This window comes from Lichenostomus cassidix, chromosome 2 (genome assembly GCF_008360975.1).
Source record: "Lichenostomus cassidix isolate B80296 chromosome 2, HeHo_3.0, whole genome shotgun sequence".
In the NCBI taxonomy this organism is placed as follows: domain Eukaryota; kingdom Metazoa; phylum Chordata; class Aves; order Passeriformes; family Meliphagidae; genus Lichenostomus; species Lichenostomus cassidix.
The window spans coordinates 100,928,737-100,954,117 of NC_139482.1; the positions used below are offsets into that span (position 1 = coordinate 100,928,737).

The window sequence follows — 25,381 nt, forward strand, 5'->3', positions numbered from 1 at the left end:
ATCTTTAAGGTCCCTTCCAACCCAAAGCATTCTATGACTCTGTGATTCCATGACCTTGCTATTGGCTGGACCAACACTGGATCACACCATAAACACTCACTGGATGTAGCTCAGCATTTACTATATTTAATCTGAAAAGAGGCTTAGTTGAAGGCACTCAGATGCCAAGGGATATTAAATTAAACAAGATTTTATCATGTATGTAATTATTTATTGAGCTGAGAGTCCAGACAAGGTAAACAAATGTTTACACTATCATACAGTAAGCATTTCCAGGGCTTAATAAAAATGATTGTCACTCACTGTGCTTCACCAAAAAAAATCATTTTAATGAATAAATAATTTGATGAAATCAAAAAATATTTACAATATAAACAAATGAAAAAGCTTTGGATATATTAATCTGAGCATCCTGTCTTTTGCATTTTCTAACTGTATTTCTATCAAGATTCTCTCTCTGAAATGGTACAAAGTGGATAGAAATTACAACTCAACAAAGTTAACATGATTTGGTACATGTCTTTCTGTTAGTTCAGATAAGCTACATATGATTCATTTATTATGCACGTGTTAGAATACAAATATAACTAAAATAATATATTATCAAAATGCCAGACAGCATTCTCCACAGAACAGAAATGTACACTAAGCCGTGACAGTAACTGAGAATCACAGGCAACGAAATGTAACAGAAAAAGTACAAATTCCTTCATAAGAATATAATTGTGCTCTCTTATTTACCAGAGGACTATGCTGCTTCACCACATCAATGGCTGAGTACAAATATGGTGTTCAAGGACTGCCATGTGGTTCAGTGGAGGCTCACAGGGGTGCCAAGCAGCAGCTTTAGAGTGGGAATTGGGCAGTGCAAGCGGTTTTATAAACATCTTTTGGGGCTCTTAAAAAGAGCCAATTATACAAAGCAGTATAAGCATAACACTGAGAAGTCTTCATCTCATTTACACAGACATCATGAAGTGACTTGCTTTGTTTGTGGTGGTGAAAGGAGGAGCTTTGTCTGCGCTGTTTAGACAATCAGCCAGAATTCAAGTATTCCAAAGCCACTTCATAGCAGAACTTGTATTGATCCTGAAAAATCAAAAGGAAACCACAAAGTCAGTTATTGAAGCAACTTAATTAAGGGAGTCAATATTTCTCTTCTGTTAAAATTATTTACTATACACTGCTGTCAATGGCAACCAGTTTGCAAATCCAATTTATATTCAGATAAGAAAATCTTTATATTAACCACACAATAGACACTAGACATAGTAACTTATGGTACTGCTCGTGTTAGGTGTGTATTTAGCTGCTCTAATACACTTGTATGAGAAAAATTGACTGCACGTCGTAAGCAAATTGACTTGCAACCCTTCTGTCATCTATCATAATGCTCATGTAGCACTTTATCAGAATTGGAGTTATTGAAATTCTTCCCTGGAAATGTTTATCTTAAAATAGATCCAGTGTTCAGTACTTCCCGGATCATAACTTTTATTTTAATGTCATTCATGCAGTTGCTACACTTCAGGGCAAGAGCTGCTTATTGTTGATCCTCTACATGTAGCCCAGACCTAACCCACAAGACTGTGCAAGAGCCTTGTGAAACCAGGCCTGAGCTAAATTAATTAGATTGATTTCAATTAATTTTTAGCAACTGACAGTGATGTTCAAGTTAGGCTCTTAACAGCGCTCCTGTTATCCAGGCTAAGTTTTCAGGTGCCAACCCTGTGCTCCAAACACAGCCCTGCTGGTTTTATTTGCAACTGCTTGGAAACAGAGCAAGTCCCAGGGAAATCCCCTTCCTGAGGGATGTAAACCCACTCGGCATCTTTGGGGACAAAGTGGCCTTTTTCACATCTTCAGTGGAATGGAGAGGCCAGATGTTTTTGACTGACCTTTGTCCACTCTGAAACTTTAAAATGGTGTAGTCACTGATGACTTACCAGTTTCATGAGCACACATAGCCCTCTCCCCCTGTTTTAAGTCTTGCCACTCGCAATACTTTAAAATACTGCAAATATTTAAATGAAAAAAGAAAAGCTGAAAGAAATAGCAGGTGCAGGTTCCCTGAATCCAAGGGCTCTGGCTTTTGAAAATTCCATTTGGAGACACCTGACAGTTTTATGATTGTTTCTGATAGTGAAATGCCTCTTTTGCTTATGCACTTTAATCAATTAATAAAAGATAACTAAGCACATATTGTCATTTAGGAACAACAACAGATTTAACGAGCTGACAGCACTCAGCCTTCCCCAACATCACGAGCAGGAAGATCTTCGGATATATATTCTCTTTTCACAGAAGCAAACATTTCAAAGGATTTACCCTTTTCGCCTGTACTTGTGATTTTGGGTCACATTTTAGCCGTGAAGAGAGACCACTTAACATGTAAAAGACCATACACTATTACTAAAATCAAAAAGCTATTAACAAGCATGGACCATTTCCAAGTTCTTTTGTTGAGAGCTGTCACGTCAAAAGAAAACAAGTCTTAGGTGCACATATAACCTATGTGATGAGTGAGTTGTATTTGAGGACTTAAGGTCCTGCAAGGTTCCATAAACTGCTTGTGTCTCCTTTAGAATGAGAAAAGAATAAAAAAAAAAGAAGAAAGGAAAGAACAGAGTATTATGTAAATTCCTTTTCTGCTTTTATTGCTTATATGTTTCTAAATAAATGGAAATTATTCTATAACTACATAACAGATCAAAACAAGAGATCAGCCACTCATCCATTTCCACTCTTCCATGCTCATTTTATGCTGATTTACTGATCCAGCAGAATAACTGTCATTTTCAGTAAACCGAATACCTGTCTTAGAGAGCAGACATATATTATTTCCCACTGTGTTCACTCACTGGTGTCCTTTGTACATTTTTATTATTCACTTGATGGTGGATATTAAAAGTCTCTTTAGGCTATCTAGCTTCAGAGAGGTTATATTTAAATTTACTTTCTAGGACACCTGTGGGTAGGTCCAATAACATTTATCACCAAATGCTTTGGGCATTCTGTAATAGAAATTTTGCAATACCATGTGTAACCTCTCTATGACAGCTGAAAAAAATCACAGATTTCCATACTGTATGGATGTGGCATTCAAATTTTTACACACAGAGGAAAACCAAAGGTTTCAATGAAATTAAGAGATGAATCTCTATGTATGGATGGTAAAGACTGCCTTTTATCTCGTCAGAAAGTGCATAACATGTATTGATAAAGCAGTCTTAAAACAATTTTTGTGAAATAATGCCATGATTTTGAGCATTTAATCTTTTACCATAAAATTTTATGAGGTAGATGAATATTATAGTTCTCATTTTTCAGACAGAGAAACTGAGGCAAAGACATATAAGAAAGGTGATAAAGGATGAAGTCAGTAACAAGATCAGGAAAAGAACTCAAGTGTCCCAATTCCCTTTTACCATGAAGCAATCTACATGGAAATTGAAATCTGGCTAATTCAAATATTTGTTCCTATGAGGTGGCAGACCAAGACTGAAGAGATGTCATTCTGACTCTGCTCAGTCAGTGCATTATGTGACAATGGGAAAAATCCTGATTTTCCCTTGCCTTCATTCCTCTGTCTGTAAAATAAGGAAAACAATACTGATCTCCTTCACAAGTGCTTTGCAATTTCCTAATAAAAAAGGCACTACAAGGCCTTTCGATGCCTTCCAGACATTCCCAATACCACTATCAATTTACTAGAAAGTACTTTTATATCTAAAATAATACATTTAGCTTTTTTGATAAAAAAAAATTCTCTGCTGAAAAATGGAGACAACTGTCTGGTCTGACAAATCTAAAACCTGGAGAACTGTCACAAATGGGAATTTATAGAGAGCATTTTCTTTAACTGTACAAGACCTTCACACTGGTAATTTTCTTTTTATTTCTATAAAATAAATGAGTAAGAGACCAGTGAGTTCTGTGGGCTTAAGCTCTGGGAGAACAGAGAACAGCAGGCCTGCAAAATCTCTGTCCAAACTATACTACATGAATGAAGTAGTAAGACATTTTTCTTAATATCTAGGAAATAAAAATGTATGGTTCTCAGCATGATGATTCTCCTCCTGAGAATATAAACGAGAGGAAAAGAAGCCAAGCAAGCTGCTCCCTCCCACCCCTGTGGAAGCTTGATATTTTCTCACTGATACAAGACTCACAGTTCCACACTGCTGGCTCATGGCCCTGTGGTGCTGCCTGTGAACTCCCTCCTTGCTCTGCACAGCTGACAACATCTGGCCTTTTTCCATCTGCCTGGCCAGAGCTGGCCTAGGGAGGGTTTGGGACTTGACAGGCAGAGAGAGCAGTGTGATGGGGGATGTGGTGGGAGCCATTCTCCCACAGGAGAGATGAGGCACAGCCATCCATGTGGTGGGGAGGTGGGTATCTCCCTACCCTCCTTCACCTGTGTGTGAAAGCCTCACTCTTCCTGCCCATTCTCCAGTGTCTATCACACTCAGACCTCACCAGCTCATCTGAGGGGTCCTCTCCTAAAATTACAAGAGGTTGGACCAGCTCAGTGAGAGGTCTCCTGCCTCACCCTGGGCGTGCCATAGACAAGTTGATGAAATGACCCCAACTTGTTTAACCAGAGCTTGCAAAATTGGCTCAGATTGGGTTAACATCCCTGAAAGTGCCCAGATGCTGCTTCCTCCTGCCTGTGGTATTAAATCAAATGCAGCTGCCTCTTAAGCAGCCACCTCTGCAGCAGGATGTTGTAAAACAGTGTCTTTTATAGCCCAGGCTTCAGAGCAGGGTATCAAGCTACACCCATCTCCAAGTACAAACTACACACTGGAGTGTAAGAACCTGCTGGTTTAAGCTGTTCTGCAGCTCTTCTGGCACAGCAGCTGGCACTTCAGCAATTCTCCATTTAGGAAAAAAGCTCATAAAACACTCTCTAGGAAAATAATTGCACATGGCCCCTTGTTTCTGAACTTCTTTAATCTTTCTATGAGATAGAGCAGCCATAATTAAATGCAATATTCTGGATGTCAAACTGAAATTCATGGCTTTGATAAATATTAGGCGATTAAGCTATTTATAAAATATATAATTTGAAAATCTGGCATTTAATTTTACATAACTATTATTTCTACCATGCAAGGGCTGCTCTCCACTTGGTTCAGCCTGCTAGAAAAGAAAATTAATAAGGATGTTCATCTGAAAGTTTAAAACTCTTAAAAAATTCAAACGAACAGAGACAAAGTCTCCTTGGGAAGAAAGCAGTGTAAAAATACTCTTACAAGTGAAGTGACTTCATTATCCCCTTTGAATATGACTTGCTTGCTTTGTGAACAACTCCCACTGCAAATCCTCGAAATCTTACTGAGTCTTCTGAGAAAAGGAACATTTTCTATTTAATGGTGCAGTTAAAAAGCTCATACCAGAAGGTCCACCATGTTAGGCTTATTATTCCTCAGTGTCTTCACAGCATGGAATACGTCAACAGCCCTCTGATGTCGCAGCATTTCACAAACAATGCTGATTGCACAAAATGTCCCACTGCGGCCTCCTCCATTCCTGCAAGGAAAGTGATAAAATGGCTCACTTACAATGGACTCTGTGTCACAAGTTTGTACAGCAACAGGGATGGCTCCAGAAGGCATGAGCTCCAGCAGGGAGAAACCACAGAACATTCCTGGCCCCAAAGGCTGCTGAACTCTACACAAAACATGATTTTTAATTGAATTAGCATGCTGAAAGATCTCAAAGCTGTGATTCAGAAGTCAGCAGGCTGACAGCCTGGAGGGAATTGAATGGCTGAATTTTGCACCACCCTTCAGTGAACACTGGAGACAGCACAAAGAAGATGCTAAAATAAAGACAAAGTACTTTTAGTTGCAGTTCAACACTGCTTTGCATTGTAAACATACATGTCTGCAATGAGCATCAGGCCTGGAAACGCTATAGAGAAAGCAAATCTTTGAGTTCTTTTATTCCAGATCCTGGTGTTTTCCTCCTGGATGCAAAGGCATTTCAGAAGAACCACAAAAGCACTAGAAGTCTCATCTGAGGGAGTCGTGGTGGCTGCACACTTGGCATGGCCCTGGGTGGTGCTGCCATGTTCCCCTGGCTGATGATCTCAGCTCCTGGCAGCAGGAAAAGGGGCTGGCAAGGACTGCTTTTAAAGGCAGGTGTATTCCCCCTCCACCCACAGCATCAGAGGATGAGAACCTGAAGCGAATTGCTAACAAAGAAGCCAGGCACAAATGTTCATATGCATGATCAAATATAGTATTTAATAATACTTTATCCCTGGTTATTTTTAATCTTCAAGAGAATCTCTTTCTTTCTGGAAACCCCATTATTTCTACACTTATTCTAATCAGAATCTTTAGGCTGTGCTTCACTGAAAATAATAAACCTTAATAATTACCAGAGCGCAGACTAGTTAGGTAGCAAGTCTTTCAAACCAGCTTTGCAAATGGTTGATTTTCAAAGGAAGATACAACGTTGCACATCTGTCACATCCAGGCACTATGAAAAGAATGCTCTCTGCTGCCAAAACAGTGCCTGATATTGTGGGACTGTTTGAGAATTTTAATTAAAATAAAGTCATTTAAAAGGATTATATTAGAGCTTTTTCTTTCTTTACTGCCTGGAAGTGACGCATGTGTGATGTTGTACAACTATTTAATATCATCAGCCACCTCAGAGATAACAGTAATTTGCACTTCAAAAGGGTCTTTTCAGCTAAAGATCTCAAAACATTAATTAATCACACTGCACAATGCTCCTTTCATCAAAGTATTATTATCCCCATACTACAGATGGGGAAACTGAAGAGCAATGACTTGTTCAAGGTCAGTGATAGTGGGAATTATTAATATACTCTTAGATTTCCCTCCATCACACTAACATGGGGTCTCAACTCTTGAACGTGGTATTCCTGTTAGCAGGTCCCTTCTCCATCACGGCAACATCTTGTAACAGATTTTTAGAGGAAAAGGAATACAACTTCAGCTGCTGAAGACTCAGCCTCAAAAGATCAGCTACTTCTGAGGGCAAACAGCACGTACAAGTATTAAACCGTATCAAAAGAATGGTGGAAAAGTGCATGAGAGCCTGCATCAGTGGAGCATAAAGTCACAGGAGGACAAAAATATATACCATTATTAGAGAAAGGTAAGGCAATTACAGGATCATTGTAACTAGTCTATCACATCACTTTTACTCCTGTGCTTTATGTCTGGAGAATGAATCACCCCTCCAATACTACTTATTTCTATGGTCCTTATATGCAGAAATAAAAGGTACATTGTTCTGAAGGCACATTTTTGATTTACTGTGAATAAATATGCAACTTTCCCACTTGCAAGAGTCAGTGGACATTTTTATATAAAATAGAGTTAACTCAAACCCATCATCTTTTCATAGGGCTTTAACAAAGGCCAGATGGGGAAACTCATGAATCTACATTAAAATTACACAATTCCTTTTGCATTCAAAGCTTTTAAATGAGCATTTGTATTATTTATTCAGGTCCAGATTAGACAGATGCCTCTTCACCTCTTCACAAATCTTTTAAAGCCTGGCACAAGCCGTGACAGTATTCCCTTATTCCTCTCCTCTGTTTCCAGTACTTACAAGCAATGTACAACTGTGCGTCCCTCTCCCCCGTTGTATTCCTCCTGCCACTTATCCACCTGACGGATGAGCTTCAGGAAGGAGCGTTTGGAAACTGGAGTGTCCCTGTACATGGGCCATCCCAGGAACTGGAACTGCTGCACCATCCGATAGCCATCCTGGGGCTGGAGACATTCAGACACAAGCAGGAGAAATAACAGTATTTTTTTGGTATGTAATTTAGATATTTGCATCAGTGAGGGGAGTTGCTCGAGCAGATGATTGCTGACAAAGTGCTAATGTAATTTCAACTGCCCTTGAGGATTTATGACTTTTAATTTCCAAAGGAGTTATTAGAACAAGTTTTTAAGCAGAGTGCTATACAAATAGGCTAGAATAGAGCAATAGTATATCTGCATGATCAAGCAAATAATTAATTAATATGATAGGATGAACTTGGTAGCAAAGACAGAGCTGCAACACAACTTCAATTACATACTGTTTCCATATATAAGCTTCAGTATTTTTAAGAATGTTTATGTGTTGCTGTTTTCTTTACAAGAAAGGTCAAAACCTCTCAAGGTATTTTGAAGCAAGAAACAGTAAAAGAACCAAACAGAACCCTCAGATGTTTCTAGCTTATAAAATATATCTAACTACATTTTATTTTATTGTGTTCTACTGCAGCAGTCAGAACCCCTCTGGTGAAATGTTACTGAACAGTTGCTTTATGGTGATTTAAAATAAAAAAGGAGCACAGAACAAGTGATAGTGGCAGAAAACTACAGTCCTTTGAAAAGGGCATAATAAACATGCACATGAAAACTGGTTTTGTAGTCTAGAATTTGCCACTTCTGTGCAAAGTGAGGGCATTTTAGTGCCACTCTTAAAATGAACAACACACAGAAACATTGACATTACATTTTATTCTCTAGAGTAAGAGTTAATAGAGAGGATGTAAGATTAACACGATATGGGAGTAAACCAAACTGGATGCAGCATTAGATGTGTTCTCCAATTGGTTTTGGGTGCTTTGTGTCAAAATTTGGAATCTACTGATTTCCTGTCCAGGTTCTTTCAGCTGATGGCCCCTCTTCCCAAAGCAGATCAGCCAACACAGTGCCTGCTGAAGGTCACATTAACACTGTTGGAGGCTCTGTCTTTTGTATTGCCACATTTACTGCAAATGCCAGGCCTTCATAGTATTAAAGAAGTATCTTCAAGCTTTACAGTCTACTTCCCGTCTGGATATTAATATGTTTTTGGTGTCTTTTGCTGTCCTGCAAGCTACCAGGTCTCAGGGAAGTCATTAGTTTTTTCTACAGGAAATATTGCTTATTTCTAGCTACATCTTATTGGTGGTTGACAGCACTCCATTGCAAAGGCTCCCTGGATGGGCAGAGATGTCTGATCTGTGGTGGGATCTTTTTTCCACTCAGCTTGAAAGAAATGCCTCATTTAGTCCTCCGTCAACTTTATGGGAGCATAAAAGCTGGATACAAGAAACAACTTGTGCCTCTGAAGTGGTTACGTATTTTATGAAGTGTGGTTAGTGGGACAGGATCTTCACTAAGAGCCTGGGAATGCTATTGAAAAACATGCCTAGTATTGGTGCACAGCTTTATTCACATGACACAGGATACAAATGTGCAGGATGGCTAATTTCAAACTATTGAAAACAGCACTGATTTCAGCATTTTTTGGCTATCCTACAATCTGAATACTGCATTTATTTCATTTGCATTTAACACACTTGAGATAGGCATTAAAACATTTTTTACTTATATTATACACAGAAGGCTTTTTTCCCTCTTTGATTGTGGTGTGACTCAGTTTTGCACCATTGCTTTCAAATAAATAAGCTGAAAAATGAAAATGGTTCAATGTGAGTTTAGCTTTCATTTTTTTGATTTGAGTAGACTCAACTCATCCACTGAGACAAAACTGTTTTGCAAATAACATCCTTACTCTGGCTGCATTATAAATTCGGAATATCCGGCTGATGATGTCTTCTTCTAAGTCAGCTGATACAAACTCCACCTGAATAGGACCGTGCCGGTGGACTCCATTTTCTGGCCAGTACTGAGGACAGAGCTAGAGAAGACCATGGACAAGAAACAACACAGTTTATCACCTTGGATTTCATGCTGCCCCAACATACTTTTCTGTATTTTAATTTGTGATACATGTACTACTGGAATTCCTGCACGGTACCTTTATAAAATGCATAATGCACCAAGCTCTGTTTTGAGCACTCTGCTTTCATAATGCCTTTTCAGGTACCTGAACATGCAGTTTCTTGCTGCTGTACTTGCCATTGTCTGGTATTTGGAGTGAAACACTTCTGACACTCAACATTAATTCTACAATACATTATGATGAGGCTGACAAATACTGCCATATCTTGGAGACAGAGGCTAAAGACCAAAGGCCTGGTATCTCCAACTGCCCTCAATAGTTGTTAATAATTCAAGCTGCATTACAACGTGATTTATACTACAAAGGGAACAATTCTCAAAACTCAGGACTTTCACATGTGTTTCACCCGTGACTGATGACATTGGCTAATATCAGCATTGCTTTCAACTTTTAATAACTGCTTAATTTCATCTTATTAGTGACACCTGAAAATATTAATTATGCTTTCTTCAGTTCTCAGAAAACATTACTTCCAGGTATCTAAAGATCACAAAGTAAAATTACCATTATCTTGCACAGTTTTAGAGTCTAATAATATGACAATGGCTTAATCCAGGAACCAATTATCATCTGTGTTAATACTTTAAAGATTAAATCAACACTTTGCAAGGAGGTTTTTGAAGCTAGGCTCTGCCTGTCCATTTTTCTTCATTAAAATCCTAACGATTTTTTTTTTTTTGCCAGGGGTATTTAGAGCAGTTTGAGCATGCAGCTTTTGTAAGCATTCACCAAAATTAAATATGAACTCATGAAATTTTGTTTGCTTGCAGAAGCATTGATGTCATATTTGGAACTTTTTATTTCATTCAGTAAAACAGCTGTGGTCTTCATTCTGCTGCATTGCTGTTGGTGATCCAGAGCTGAGCTGACAAATCACATTTACTCCAGATGTTGTTTTGCATTTCTTATAACACTTAGTCCTCAACAAAGCTGTTTAGAGATGACTACATTTTAGGAAAACATAATCATTTACTACATCAATTAAAAAAGAAAACAGGGTCTGATTTGCAGGAGATCACTTTAACAAGTTAAACCCAGAAATTTCTAGTGGGAAAATATATTTTCTTTTTTTTTAACCCCCCTGTGATTTGCTCTGCTGAGACAACTGCTTTCCAAATATTGTCTAAATCTTACACAGATTTTTATTATGAAATATGCTACTGTACAGGATAGCAAAACACAATGCATAGAACAGGTGCAAATGCCAGTGCTCAGATGATTTAATGTGCACAATTTAGTATACATCTTTCAAATACATAGGAATACTGTTCTAACAGATCTCTGAAAAATGCTTAAATGATAATAAGCAGAGCTGTTTGCTGGAGCTGTTTTAGGAAGCTACGATTTTCAAGTTCTAAAGAAGCCAAAAGCATTTAAGTCTGCACATTCTGCATGCAAGTGATGCTAGCAACTCTCTTCAAGTCAGAGTCACTGTGAAGGGTTGAATTTCATTTCCCAATAGAGCATAACAATCCACATAAATGGTAATATCTAAACAGACCTGTAAACACTTCATATATACATAAATAATAATGATAACAGTAATTATTAATAAATCTGAATGTAATGCGTGTTTTTAATAAGCTTTGTACTCTCTCCACTTCTGTTTGCTCTGAGGGTTTTGAGATTTATTCCTAATGAAAAGATTGTTACTTGCATTAAAAGGTAAAAGGTTTAACATACTGCAGAGGCAGATGCATTAACTGCATATCCCAATAGCTTTTAAATCCTGTGAGGCTAATAAACGCTTGGAATAGCCATGCCCTATTGTAAATTCAAAACACAGCCAACAAATTAAAAAAACTCCGTTCAGCAGTCCCTAACAGTCTGACTCCCTTGAGTCTTTCCTTATTCACTCAGAAAATAATCTTAGATTCATGAATAAAAGTTTGGTCTTTCATTTCTATTTCTCCTCCCTGTAGACAGTGAAGGGTTCAGAATTAGAAATTCAGTCTTTAAAACAGTGTGTGGAATTCCTACACATTCCTTTGAAAGACCAAACGGAAGATTAGTATCTCTTAAAAACAAATTCTACATGTTAAAAAGAAGAGGAAACTTTTTTTTTAAAGTATGTGCAATACTGAACAAATCTAACAAGATTCTTGATCATTTAAAAAATAAAAATGACACGCAATCTGCTATAAAAAATTACAATTGCTCTTAACCAATAATTAACAAATATTTACATATTAAGAATCCAGATTACCACCACATTATTCCAGCAGAGGGCTGGTGCAATTTGTTGTAATTAAGGAAATATCAAAGGATATCTTTGTAAGAACTTGGAATTGTGCAGTTGTGAGCCAGGCTCTGGGACACTTAGTGATTAATCCTAGTGATTAAACTGCCAACCAGTAGGTTCGGTTTTCCAATTTTCTGAACAACATGTACAGCATGTGCAACTCTTTTGTAAGGTAATTACATTCCCCTACACGTTTTGTTGCCCTCTTTTCTCTTCCAGAGCATGCTTAGTGTCCAATCTTCAGTTCCTCTCTCCTAGTTTAGGTCTTATCTCCCTGTAATGACAATGTCATTTTGTGCAACACACAACACAGATTTGCACACTGGGAACAATATTCCCTGGTAAGGAGACCAAGGCCACTGACCTGTTTCAGGCAGGCTAATGAATACCTATTGGCTTCTGTTTATGACTTTGGCCATTTTTAGCATGTTTCAGACTTGGGTCAGAATTCTACAACCATAATTTTTGGGTTTTAGCAGCTCTTCCCAAAACATGTTCTCTTAGAATAAATTATAGCTGCATGCACTTTAGCGTCTGTACATTAACATTTTGGTGGAGAAGCTGCTGATGGTCTGATTTATTCCTCTTTCCCTGTGTGTACCCGCAAGCCACGAATTAATTTTTTAGTGTGTAAGTATTTAATGTTGTTTTACAAAACTAATTACATCCTAAGGCTGTTCTGGAATGCTGAGGCACTAGCACTCCTCTTTTGAACGAGGCATTTTTCTGGACTTACTTGTGCAGGATCCACATCATTCAACATAACTATTGAAGTGCAGTGATAATCTAGGACCAGTCTCCAGAAATCTTTGACGGTATTTGGTAAGGGATGCTGCGTAACTATAAAAGCTGATGGTTGCTTGTAGCTCTGCAAAGAAGTAATGAGATGATGAGAGGAATGGTAAGAGATAAAAATCCATTTAGCAGAATGTCAGTCACAGCCCCAAAACTTCAGGACTGAAAGCATTATTTCTATTTTTGATATAATTAATATATAGTTTTCAGCTATTTCCTGAAATCTTATATGCTTCCAAGTTAATAAACTGTATTTAGGCAGGACATAATTTCTGCAGATTTTATATTTCTAAAATGTATTTCATGCCACAGGCACAGAGTAAAATCATCAGAGGTTTTTGCTTCCAATGCAACTCCTACAAGAATTTGAGCAACGGGTTTGTTTTGAGCTGTTAATGGACAGATTAATCTTGGCTGTTTGCATTTAGCTCTAAATTTGAATGGTGCCTGTGAAAGGAAATATCTAGTTATTCTTCAGAAATATTTTTGAAATTCTGGTCTATCTGACAGCAGCAAGGATACCCAGGGGATAAATTTCAGTGCTCTTTGTTTCTTTTAGTACCAGAGTATGTCACTGACTGAGCTGTTTGCTGGAACTTTACCATTGTGGATCCCAAGCTAGCATTTTCACTTACAACCTTCTGAGTGCTGAAAGCTACCCATGCCATACCGGGGCAGTTGTTATGAGGGTGTGCCATTGCTTTCATCAAGGAGGGAAGTGAAGTTTCTACATGCCTTGAACTGAAGCATTTGCACCACGACAGAGATCCAATCGCATTGGTTATTGCAGGCACATGGTGTGATTCCTGGGGCTGTCCTGTGCAGGGACATGATTTGGACTTTGACTTGGCAAGTGCCAACAGGATGGTGCTTTTTGGTGGTGCCCAGTGACAGGACAAGGAGCAATGGCCATTAGTTAAAACATGAGAAGTTCCAACCTCAATGTGAGGAAGAACTTTTTACACTGAGGGTGGCAAAGCATGAGCACAGGCTGTCTAAGGAGGTCATGGAGTCTCCCTCTCTTGAGACATTGAAAACCCACCTAGACAAGTTCCTGTGTCACCTGCTCAGGGTCACCAGGCTTGGCAGGGGGGTTGGACCACATGACCTCCAGCAGTCCCTTCCAATCCTAGCAATTCTGTGATTCTGTGATCTTTGTGGGTCACTTCCAGCTCCAGACATTCTATCGTTCTGTGATCATTCTTTCAGAGACAGTCACTGAGGAGACCATAGAAAACTAATCCTCTGTATTTTGGGTACAGATGCAGACATCCAAAACTTCAGTTCTTGTTTCAGTGCACAGAAACCAGTGCAGCAGGTACAGATGCTGCTGGTACATCAGGGAGCTGCTTTCTATCCTACTGGTCCTGTCTTGCTGGAAGTTTCATGCAGACAAGAGATGTCCAAAGGGGTCTCCATTACTCACTCAATGAAAACAATTCTCAAACTCATTCAGATACTGAATAACAAAAATTATGCTTGCTACCCCTTGTTCTTGAATGTGCTCTGAAGGCTTACATGAGATGATTCAACTGATGCAAGTAGAGAGGGGGAAACACTTCATCTTGCTTGCTGGAGATCGAGTGTTTAGAGGGATGGACAAACGTCTACTCTTACCCATTGGTGCAGGGATACTGCAGAAGCCTGGCTAAGGTGTTTCAGGTGGAAAGCAACCCAAATCACCTTCTCCCTCAGAGCCTTTTGCCCAGATACAGCTCTGTATGTAGCTCATTGTTTCAATAGTGAAGAAGGGAAGTGTCTTCAAAGCAAGTACTAAGGCACTGCTCTTTCTGAGCATTACTTAATTCACAGAACGAAACAGTACTGAAGTCTCCATGAAAGAAGACAATATAATGGCATGGTTGCAAAGTGCAGATTAAGGAAGCTCTGTTATAATATGAAATGTCATTGACCTACTATGAGAACCTAAACAAGTCACTTACACTTCTGTTCTCAGTTTCTCTCCATAGATAAACACAAAGATATATTTTCCTACATTTTCACAGGAGTGTTTTGAACTTGGGCTTATTTTAGGAAAAGGCTTTGAGAGCTTGGAAGGAAAGAAATGAAAAAACTGCTATAAACTGTTATTACTCTAGCTTCACTTTTTAAAAAGGCCATTTACAATGTGTTCCTTCCTTGCTAACCTCTGTTTTCTTGTTGTTTATGTGTTTGACAACCATAATGACTATAGCTGTAAATCGTCAAAAATAGGCTATAAATATCTACAGACTGTGAAGGCAGTTTAAGTGTCTTTTTACTGTTACTCTATAACAAGGATTAGAATTGCCATGGATGCACTCTGAAAAAAACTCCACACACACATGAAGAGGAACCATTCATTCAAATAGAAATAAATGGGAAGGCTGAAGTAATGGCTTGTGTACTATCTTGTGTTGACAGACAATTATTTTTTGGTTAATTACTGTTTAAATTATAAACAAAGGGAACTGAAATATTGCTGCAAACCTTATTATTCTATTTAACTGCCTCAGTCTCTTAATAGGTAACTCTTGTTTTCCTAGGCCAGATGGTTAAAAATTCAAGCACTAGGGAGAAATCCAGACAGATTTAATTTATCAAAACTCCCTGAATTGCTCTCTGAGCAGGGCTTTGGAACCTTGGCTGTGACATAACATATGTGTGATCCTAAATGCACTTGGGAGTTTAAAGATTTTGTGCCATGCTTTTGGAAAACAAAACAAGCTAGAAGGATTTCAGTCTTCTTACGCTGACTCCATTTCCTAGCACGGCTCAGTTTGGAGGGCTGCTTATTGCCTTTTTATTATTAATGATGTGGCAGAGACTTACATCCATCAGTGCAGCATTGATGTAGTTACTGCTCTCCCCATCTATAGTGATGAGGAAAGGCAGGCATCTGTCTGGAGGCAGCACATCCATACAGCGGTTCTTCTCGTGGTTCCGCGGCAGAAGCGCGATGCTGCAATCTTCTACGCGCAGCGTTGGAGTCACCATGTTTAGCGTCTTTCAAAGAGAGTAAACAATGCAACAGGGAAATTAACACAGCAGTGAAAGCAACCCAAAATATTTCACAATAGATCAGATCAGATCAGCATTCAGTTTCAGTGGGAATCAATATGCAGAGAAATGAAAACACATCACAGTCAGCAGGGTTTGGAAGCAGAGTAATCCTGGAAGCATGCAATTATGAAAAATAACCTCAAAGACAGCTGCAGAGTAGCCTGCCTTCTGGAGAAAGGGCAGTGGAAGGATCGACATGCTTCCCTTGAGTAAAAAGGGTATTTTACTACTACCCCATTGCATTATTTTATGATTCAGCATAACTCAGTAGAGATGAGTGACATGTTATTTTTCCCTTTTTTGCAGTTGTTCCCTCCTAGACCTGTTACAAAATTCATATGGCTATAAACACATAAGCAGAAGTCTTTAGTATAGCAGAACTCTATGGCTTCTAGGCAATGCTAGCCACTACTTACCCTAAATTCCTCTTTGATCTGGCTTGAGTTTGTTTGAGGATCCAGTTTATTCATTTCATAGTAAGCAGACCTAACTTGAGAAGCTGGAATAGTTGTATCCCCACAAAGACAAGCTTCCAGGATAGCATCGTGGATGAACACATACTGTTCCTGGTAAAGCAATTAAAAAATATAGTTATTGACTCACAGTGCATAGACCATTTGTGTTTTGGTAAATAAAACATAGCAATTAATATGGTTGCTAATTCTCTCTTCAGCATTGAAGCAAGACCAGAAGGAACAACAACAGTTTAAAAAACTTTATCCCACTCATTTAGAAATGAATATAGAAAGATTGGTTTAAACTAACTTTAAGCAGTTATAGAAGTGCAGTAACACTCCATAATAAAATTTAGAAAGTTTCTGGTTTCCTCCCTCCTCTGGGCAGTTCTGTAGGTGCTAACATGTAACCTCAACAAGATGTACTCCAGAATGAATCTTTCCCAGTGAAAAAACATTCCTGATTTTTTTTTATTTTTTAGGAAACATTGTGAACCTTCAGTGCAGCATAACTGTGCACTTGTTTGGGCACGGGTTCTTCAGGTTTGTGCAGGGATTATTTTCTGCATGTGACTGAATAAACTACTTTCTGGAGGGTGCCAACTACAAAACTCTATCGGCTAGAAGAGTGTTTTTTTCTTGCAAATACCTCGGTCTGCACCATGTTAACTCTCCGGGATCGAAGCTCTCTCACGCAATTGTAAATGTCTACAACACCTTCTCGTTCTGCCATATCTAGCATGATGTCGATGACAATGAAGCATCCAGTTCTGCCAGCACCAGCACTAAAGTAAAATATAAGAGCATGGTTAATGTGTGCACTGCAGCAGCAGTGCATTGGAGATGTAAAAGGTGTAATGGTTCATCTCACAAGGTATTTGATCAATGATTACTGAAATTGAGCTGAGCATTTGCAGGACTTTAGACTCAATTTTTTACTCTCATTTATATATTGTATATATATTTGTTATATGTGTACATATCTATATATTTTTATATATATAGATATATATATATAGCTATGTATGTATTCTTGTTTATAGTTATTGTGAGTAGAGCTCCAGTGGCTTCAGCAACCTGTGTGGGGAATACACAGCAAAGGAGAAGCAGAAGTAGGTCTCGAGTTTAATGCAAACCACAGCAGAGAGATTCCTGTTTTACCTACCTGCAGTGAACAACCAGAGGGCCAGCGTTTGGCGGGCTCTTGGACTTGACCTGCCGCACAAATCCCAGCAGGCCCGTGGCATGGTATGGCACACCGTGGTCTGGCCAGCCCGTGAAGTGGAACTGACGTATTTCCCGAATCTCATGAGCACCTCTCTGTTGAAAAGGCAAGGGTTGAAATCTTCAAAAGCCTGAGCCTTGCTGAAAAGCATCCACCCCCTACCAACACAATCTGTACAGACTGCTGGAGAGCTTCCTCATAGCAGGAGAGCGAGTTCAAAGGTTAGGTATCAACTGGTTTCAAAGCCTTACAATAAAATTAAGTAAGCACAAGATTGGTTCAGAAAGTTTTAGCAACAAGAGAAATGCTCATCTCTATCTTTAAGCACTAGGCTGCTCTGCAAACTGTGGCCTTAAGATGCATGGCAAGATCACAGAACAGGTCAGCAGCAAGGCTGAACACAGAGCACAGATGACTTTTCCCCCCCTGCTCTCCACAGGGGTTTTGCTGCTGACTTCAGGGAACTACAGATTCAGCATAATTTTCCTTATCATTTGTCTCCTTCATTGGTCTGAAAGAAAAAGCTGAATAATAAGAAACCTTTTTTCACCTTCAATCATAGGGGCTGTGTTTGTAGCCCTCCACACGCTCACCCTTCAGGTGATTTGCCACAGCCTACAAGGATATGGATATGGTGAGACTGGTATGAATGAGATGCCGATTGTGTAAGTAATTTCCCATGTGACTTTGGGGACCAGTCTGGATATTAGAAGTGTGTATGCTAAGTTTTATTTTCATACTGCTTATATTTTCCCTTCCCCCTCTAAAAATGTAGCTGCCAGTATTTTATTCTCATTAGAAATCCACAGACTGGAGGCCATCATACATAGCTCATAAGCAAACAGCAAAATTATGGCATATCATGCCTAGGCTGGACTAAATGTCAACAATATTAATAACTGGTAGTTTATGGCTTTTCTTCTTAAAGATGTATTTTCTGTCTTGAGCTGGTTTGCATATAAAAGGTTTTATTCTCTTTGAATAATAAGTAATATAAGCTTCCTAATTTATTGCTAGTGTATTAGTCTGGGATTTTCAATGGTGGAGAAATTTTGGACATGCCAGTGCTACAGGCCTAGAGAGGACTTGGTGTATCTTGGAGTCTTTGACACTCTGACAGCTCAGGCTGGGGGTCTGTGGAGACAGGGCATCTGCTCAGAGGAATATCTCATCTCCCCTGGAGACTGACACAAAAAAAGCAGGCAAGGGAGAGGATGGAGAGCATAAGAAGCAGTGGTGTGGACTGAGGAGATCACACTCTTGCAACAGAAATGACCTTATATACTAAAAACCAATTTTAAAGCATAATGAAACCCAGGAACAGACAAAACAATTTGCATTTTAAGACAGTCTAGCAAACACATTCGAATACAATTTGGTCTCTGCTCTCTGGGGATTTTAGAGTGTGTTACTTAACACATCTCTTTGCTACTGTGAGCAAGGCCTTGAACTCTGCAGATAGCTCTGCTTAGGCAGAGTATCAGCGTCTCAAACACTTTCATACTTCTTGTAATGACTGCCCATGACCCTCCAAGAAACAAAGATCCAGTGCCATGACTATCTATACAAGCTGAGGACCAAAGTGAATTTCCCATACAAATTCTTTATGCTGTACACAGCCGAGAATGTCAAACAATTTACAAAAAACAAACTGCCCCTCCAAAGCAATGTGCCCAGCTGCTACACAGATCAGGCTATGCCCTGTATATCCTGTGCCTTAGTTGTGAAAAGGCTGTCTGTCAGGCTGAGTTTTTGTCTTTCATTGGTAACAGCTACTTAGGAAACGTTTTGCATATAGGGTACTTTTATAATGAGTTTTCTTATTATATCTACAAAAGAATGATTTTTATATCTAGCTTTCCTGCTGGTTTCTAAACTCAAAATAGCACACAACTGCATGAATCATAAAAGCATATGCTCAGCTGGTAAAGACTGTATTTTCTACTTTTTCTTTCAGCTGAAACAAACAGAAAATGGTGTACACTGCTAAATCCTAGGATGTTAAAAAGTTCTACAAGAACTTATGCTGCTGTATGTTACTATTCATGTATGACTTACTCATCTGAGTTAACTGTTGCATTGTAAGGAAATTGCTCCAAAGGAACTGCTTATTCATACAATGCAAAGCATATCTAAGAAATGGTCTTCAAATCAGACTGCACTTTTGGGTTCCATTTTCTCAGCATTATCCCCCTACTACGCAACATCCATTAAAAAAAAAAAAAAAGAAGTAAGTGATCAATTTATCTGCAAACAAATCAACTTCCAAATTGTACTTTAGGAGCAGGTAGGAGATGTTCATCAACAAACAGGAAGGTCAGAAAGGACTGGACATCTTCAGTCCAACCTCTGACTCAAAGTGGGCCTTTGGCCAACACTAGAGGTCTAGCTGAGCCCTGATGATCTCCAAGAATGGAGATTCCACAACCTTTTTGGGTAATCTGCTCTGGCACTGCACTACCCTCCTCCTGAAGGATTCCAGTGCAAGCTTTCCATCCTGCAACTTCTTGGCCATCGACCCTTGCTTTGCCATCTACTACCATTGAGACAAAAGAGGTAAATGTGATTCCTCTTACTTTCTAAACATCTTTGAGGTAGCTGCAGGCTGCAATTAGATCTTCCTTACCCCTCCTCCTTATCTGTACCACAAGGGCAAGGCCAGTTCTCTTAACTCCACCCTTGTAGTTCGTATGTGCTAAATCTTTAATCATTCTGGATTTCAGATGCTGTACCCAGATGTCACCCTGTACTGATAGCGTTAGGCCACCTAAGGCACAGAACTTTGTAATTTTTCCTGTTGAATTACTGAAGTTCCTGTTGGCAAAATCTGCAAGTCCTTTGGAACTCCAATGTTAAGTGTTAAGTGTTCTAATACCACCTTTCAATTAGTATTATATGCATGTTTGGTTGGGGTGCTCTGTCTCATTGTGCACCTTGACTTAGAGAAGGTGAAAAGTATCAATCCTGGTACATCAAAAATATAAACTTGAGAGAATTATGGTGAAAGGGATGTACAGACTTGACCTTCCAGTACCATTGGAATGCTAAAAATTATGGAAAATAGAGTAAAAACAAATGTACTTTAACTACACTGACACTGCTTTTAGAGGCTTACTGAAAAAATACCAACTATTAAAAAGCAGTGTCTAAATGAAATCTTTTCAGATGTAGATTTTAAAAAAGAAATAAAATGTTTAGTGCCTTTTATCTCTATCTGTTCTAATGCACTTATTCAAGACAGTTTGGTTATGTTCAACTGTAAAATCCTCTAGGTCTTTTCTTCAGTCCCAGTTAAGAAGCAAAAAGCTAACATCAAAGCATGAGCTTAAAATTTGCAGAATAGAAATCAACCAGTGCTTCATCTACTTCAAAGTATAGCCAACGTTTCTCATCTGTTTATTAAAAATATCTAAATGCAAGGAAACAACAGGCTTGAGTGAATTCAATATACTATATGGATAGTGGTAAACATGATACAATATTCCAGTTCATTCAAACCACATAATGCTATTATCATTACCCTCAGGTTGCTGTATTGATGCATATTTAAGTATTAGATTGAAGAATAAAACAGGAAAAAACCCTAATTCCTTTGTTATTCTGGACATATGTACAGAGACCCTGTGGGGTAGTCTTTCTGGCAGTTTCAGGATTCTTTGACACTAAATATTATGTTCTTCAAACACACAAATGAATACTACTTCATCATTAGGGAGAACCAACATATCACAGGTACTGCAGCTAAATCAAAAGAAGCTTTCTGAGCTAATTAGTTGAAAATCTACTCATGGTGAGGGAACATTACTTCAGTGTGCCATAAGGAGTATCCAGTCTTCCAAAGAGGCCCTTTCCTTGGCATTCTGCAATTCAAGTGAGTTCTGATACATACAATTAAAACATTTCTGTCCTTTAATGAAGTCTGAATTAAACTGCTGAATTGACACAAAATGCATTCACCATTGACCGACTCTGCCTGCTCTCACTTTTATTAAGTACCTTATTTGTTATTTGTATGTTTTCCATATATTGCAAGCTGTTTGCATATATTGCAAGTTCTACAAGCTACAAAGCATCAAACAAATGTGTGGCATTATTCTAACAAAGAGTGATACAACACACTGACTGGAACTCTCCATGTAAAGATGGATTCCACACGAAAGGGGAAATTGCCTTGAGAAGAACAGTAGTTTGTTACAGCTATGTCTCTGCAGACCAGGCACACCCTGGCCCAACAGATAACAGTATTCTCCACCACACACTTCTGAATAATGTTGTATGCAGCCTCTGGTACAGACAGAAAATGATTGTGGGGAACATAAGATGGGAAAGCAGCACAAATGTGTTTTTCAATTGATTGCTGGGAGGGAGGCTTCGATTTCTCCTAGGCAAGGAACATCACTTTTTCTAACTCAGGCAGGGGCCAGCAGGGATGAAAAGCACAGAAAAGTTGCTGCATTTAAAGAAAAACACAGTTTACCATAAGAGGGCGGTAGTCGTTTACCCAAAAATACCTACAAACCCAGCACGTCCGTCAAAAGATTTAACTTTCCCTTGTTGAGTCTATATGCAAGTTACTTTGGCAGATACTGCTGTATTTAAGAAAACTGAATTTGGAAACTTACCTTTTCTACAGCAAACGTTCGAATCACATATTCAGCCAGGAGCTCTGTTTCTATTAGCGTAACTTTAATGTCTTTATATATCTCTGTGTCATCTGGCCAGTATTTGCAGCATTTGACCTTTAAAAAAATACAAAAGAAATTGAGGTTCATTTATTTTACAAGGTTCATACTGAATCCGTTTTGCATTCTGTGCAATGATTTCTGATTTAAAATGCAATCATGCGCAAAACAGTCACATTTACTGCACGTGGAAATGTTTAACGTTTAAGGGACATTGCCTCTGCTCTTTTTAACACAGCTTTCAGAGTTGCAGGTGAGCTTTGTGTTGTGGTTAGTGAAGTAAGGCCAATTTGTTTGGAGCACAAAGGGTATTTATACCCTGCACAATTCAGTTATGGTAACTGCTCATTTCTGGTGCTTTCCAAAGCAGAGCGTGCCAAGAGGCACAAATACCACCAGAAGTTTTCCCCCAACCTCTACTTGTTGATTTGTCTCAAAAATATCTTTCTGTCTTCCAAAATAAAAGTGTTTTGCAGACAGGAAGGACACCTCATTGCAGTTTACAGCCTCCTCATGAGGGGAAGAGGAGTGGCAGGCATTGTTCTCTTCTCTGTAGTGACAGTGACAGAACCCAAGGAAATGGCCTGAAGTTGTGTCAGAGGAGGTTTAGGTTGGATATCAGGAAAAGGTTCTCTTCCCAGAGGGTGGTTGGGCACTGGAACAGCTCTCCAGAGAAGTGGTCACAGCACCAAGCCTGACAGAGTTCAAAAAGCATTTGGACAATGCTCTCAAGCACATGGTGTGACTCCTGGTCCAGGGCCAGGAGCTGGACTTTGATGATCCTTGTGGATTCCTTCTAACTCAAGCTATTTATTGTATGGTTCTCTATTTTTAGAAAAGTACCTGTTTTCTCAGATTATCGTTCAAAAGGAACTGATGAGAGGTCAAATAGCAAAACTCTGCTTGAAGTAAAGAGCTGAGTTTTTTTCCCAGGGTTTAACTATTATAACTCTATATAGTTTAACTACTAATTCACTAGGTAACTCCAAACATTATGGGTTAGGATTCATCTCCCTTAGCTCAACCTAAACTGCTATTTTTAAAAAAATGGGTGGTTTGAGGACTGTGTATGATGATGTAGATAGCTGACAGACTTAAGAATTTTCTCCTCCTTCTCATTTGTGTGGACAAAGTGGTGGGCTGGGAAGCTAACACATTACTTACATCTCTCTCTTACTCTGCTTTATCATGGTAATAGCTATGCTATCACCACTGCATCTGGCCACCATCCAGTAGTGCAGTACGTGCTAGGAGTGGCATCTGTTATACATCTGCTGCATGGAACAGTTTCTCTCTTTCTCTCACCAAAGGGAAAATTTAAAATGGATCTTTTAATACATGTAAATCTGGCTTACCTAAATATGCACTTAAATGGGTCGGGTAAAAAACTTAAGCAGTTTAAATATTCAATGGAAAACTGATAGAAAAAAAAATTAACCTTCATAACTGATAAGAGCATTTCTCAAACCCATTTTCCTGCAAAAATACTTTGATTACTACCATGCCTAATCTTGAGCAAAAGGTAAAACAGATGAACATGTGTATAAGCACACAGTGAAAACTGTAACGCATGATTCAAATGATTTATTTATACAAACTCCAGGTTCAGTACACAAAGGATTATGCAGAGAGTCAAACCCTGTCCTGTCAAGGAGAAGAAAATACTTTCCTAATTATTTGTTTCTAGGATGTAGCTGATAATTGTGTACAACCCCTCTTTACTGTCTGGATAGATGAGAGGTCTTGCCACATCACAGCAGTGGCACTGGCTTATAAAATGAAGTTTGTCCAGGCAGGGTCAGCAGTTCTGGCCCTTTTTCTGACTTGTTAGCAGGATAAAATTTAAATCTGAATAGAACTGAGTTGAAGGGCTGGAAAAACACAGCCCCACATCAGGATCCTCTTCAGAGAAAAAGAGTAGCCTGGTCAGAAGCCCTGGCTCCCAGCCACAAAATTATACAACCATCCCAACAGCTTGCTCCTGCTTACACAGCTGATGGAAAGCTCCTAGAGCACAGCTAAAGTTCAGGTAGCTTTATAAGCAGGTTTTTATTTATTTTTCTAAGCTTGTCTTCAGACCTAGTAACCGCATTAGTATTGGCTAAAGAAAATTCTTTATAGTCTTCACATTTCATCTGGCATTAAGGGTGCTTTCAGGATAACTGGCAACACCAGAGTTCCCTTCCATGGTGAGAGGCTTGGAGCTGGGACCCTGGACATTGCTTGGCACTCCTGTAACAGGGGCAAGGGCAGCAAGACTGCTCCCCCCACCATGCTCTGGAGACAGCAAGCTTGCAGGGTGTCAGAGGGGAGGAGAAGGTTTCCACCAGCCAAGGACCAAACTGAGGGCCATTCCCAGGACGCCTAAACAACAAGATCTCTGACAAATGTGTATTTATCTTTAAAGTGTATCTATCCCCTGTAAGCAACGAACAAACATTTCAAATGCATTAAACATTGCTGCGAGCAGTTTAGTAGTTACTGCTCTATCTGTTGTTGCATCTACTTGATATTTATTCAGATCTTATCTTGTTCGGATGTATTTCCAAAAATCCTCTCACGGAAGCTAAGTGAAAACCACTGAATGCTCATTGGTTTGTCTGTGTTGTTCAAATAATCCAGAAAATTCACATTGCTCAAATCCCTCAGGCCAGCAAACTGACCCTTTTATAGTAATTTCCAGGAGCTCTTTGAAACAGGGTTTTCCTACCTATGGCTAAGCTGATTTTTTGACTCTTCATGAAGAGTCAGACAATTCACACTGCCTACGGGCTGGAGCAACACACTGTCAACCCCTTCTCTGGAGCTGATTCCCTTTTCCTGCCTGTTCCCATATGGGTTCCATAGGTGGAACCTGAACCACAGGGAGAGGGCCAACGCACGTAGCAAGGGAGCAGCTGCAGCACTGATCCCAGGCACAGCACTGCTCACCAGCACGTCTCTTTGCTGCTAACTTTAGCCTTGTTTCTTTCTGACGGGCACCTGCCATCCTTGAAACAGCTCTAGTTTAGCAAAATAAACTATCAGGGAAGGGAAAAAAGCAACCCTGGCTGAATTAAATTGCTCTTTCCTTGAAGGAAAACATGCCTGTTTCTAACCTGGTAAGCTCAGACAGTCTGGTTTATGACTAACAACTAGGGACAATTCAGGAAGACCAATT

The 25,381-nt window shown here is 39.2% G+C and overlaps 1 protein-coding gene across 9 annotated transcripts in view; it reads right to left on the reverse strand.

Annotated features, from left to right (window-relative positions):
* Positions 1-308: 308 nt before the first annotated feature.
* The window catches only part of PTPRM (protein tyrosine phosphatase receptor type M), a 445,877-nt gene continuing 420,804 nt past the window's right edge, over positions 309-25,381 (reverse strand). For all 9 annotated transcript variants that reach the window (XM_085052574.1, XM_085052569.1, XM_085052577.1 and 6 more), the window contains 10 exons: positions 22,162-22,278; positions 17,480-17,634; positions 16,964-17,099; positions 16,276-16,425; positions 15,629-15,802; positions 12,759-12,890; positions 9,550-9,675; positions 7,603-7,766; positions 5,400-5,535; positions 309-1,089 (listed from right to left, as the gene is read on the reverse strand). In XM_085052574.1, coding sequence (XP_084908700.1) covers positions 1,036-1,089; positions 5,400-5,535; positions 7,603-7,766; positions 9,550-9,675; positions 12,759-12,890; positions 15,629-15,802; positions 16,276-16,425; positions 16,964-17,099; positions 17,480-17,634; positions 22,162-22,278 — 1,344 coding nt within the window. In that variant the 3' untranslated portion in view covers positions 309-1,035. The remainder of the gene's footprint in view (positions 1,090-5,399; positions 5,536-7,602; positions 7,767-9,549; positions 9,676-12,758; positions 12,891-15,628; positions 15,803-16,275; positions 16,426-16,963; positions 17,100-17,479; positions 17,635-22,161; positions 22,279-25,381) is intronic.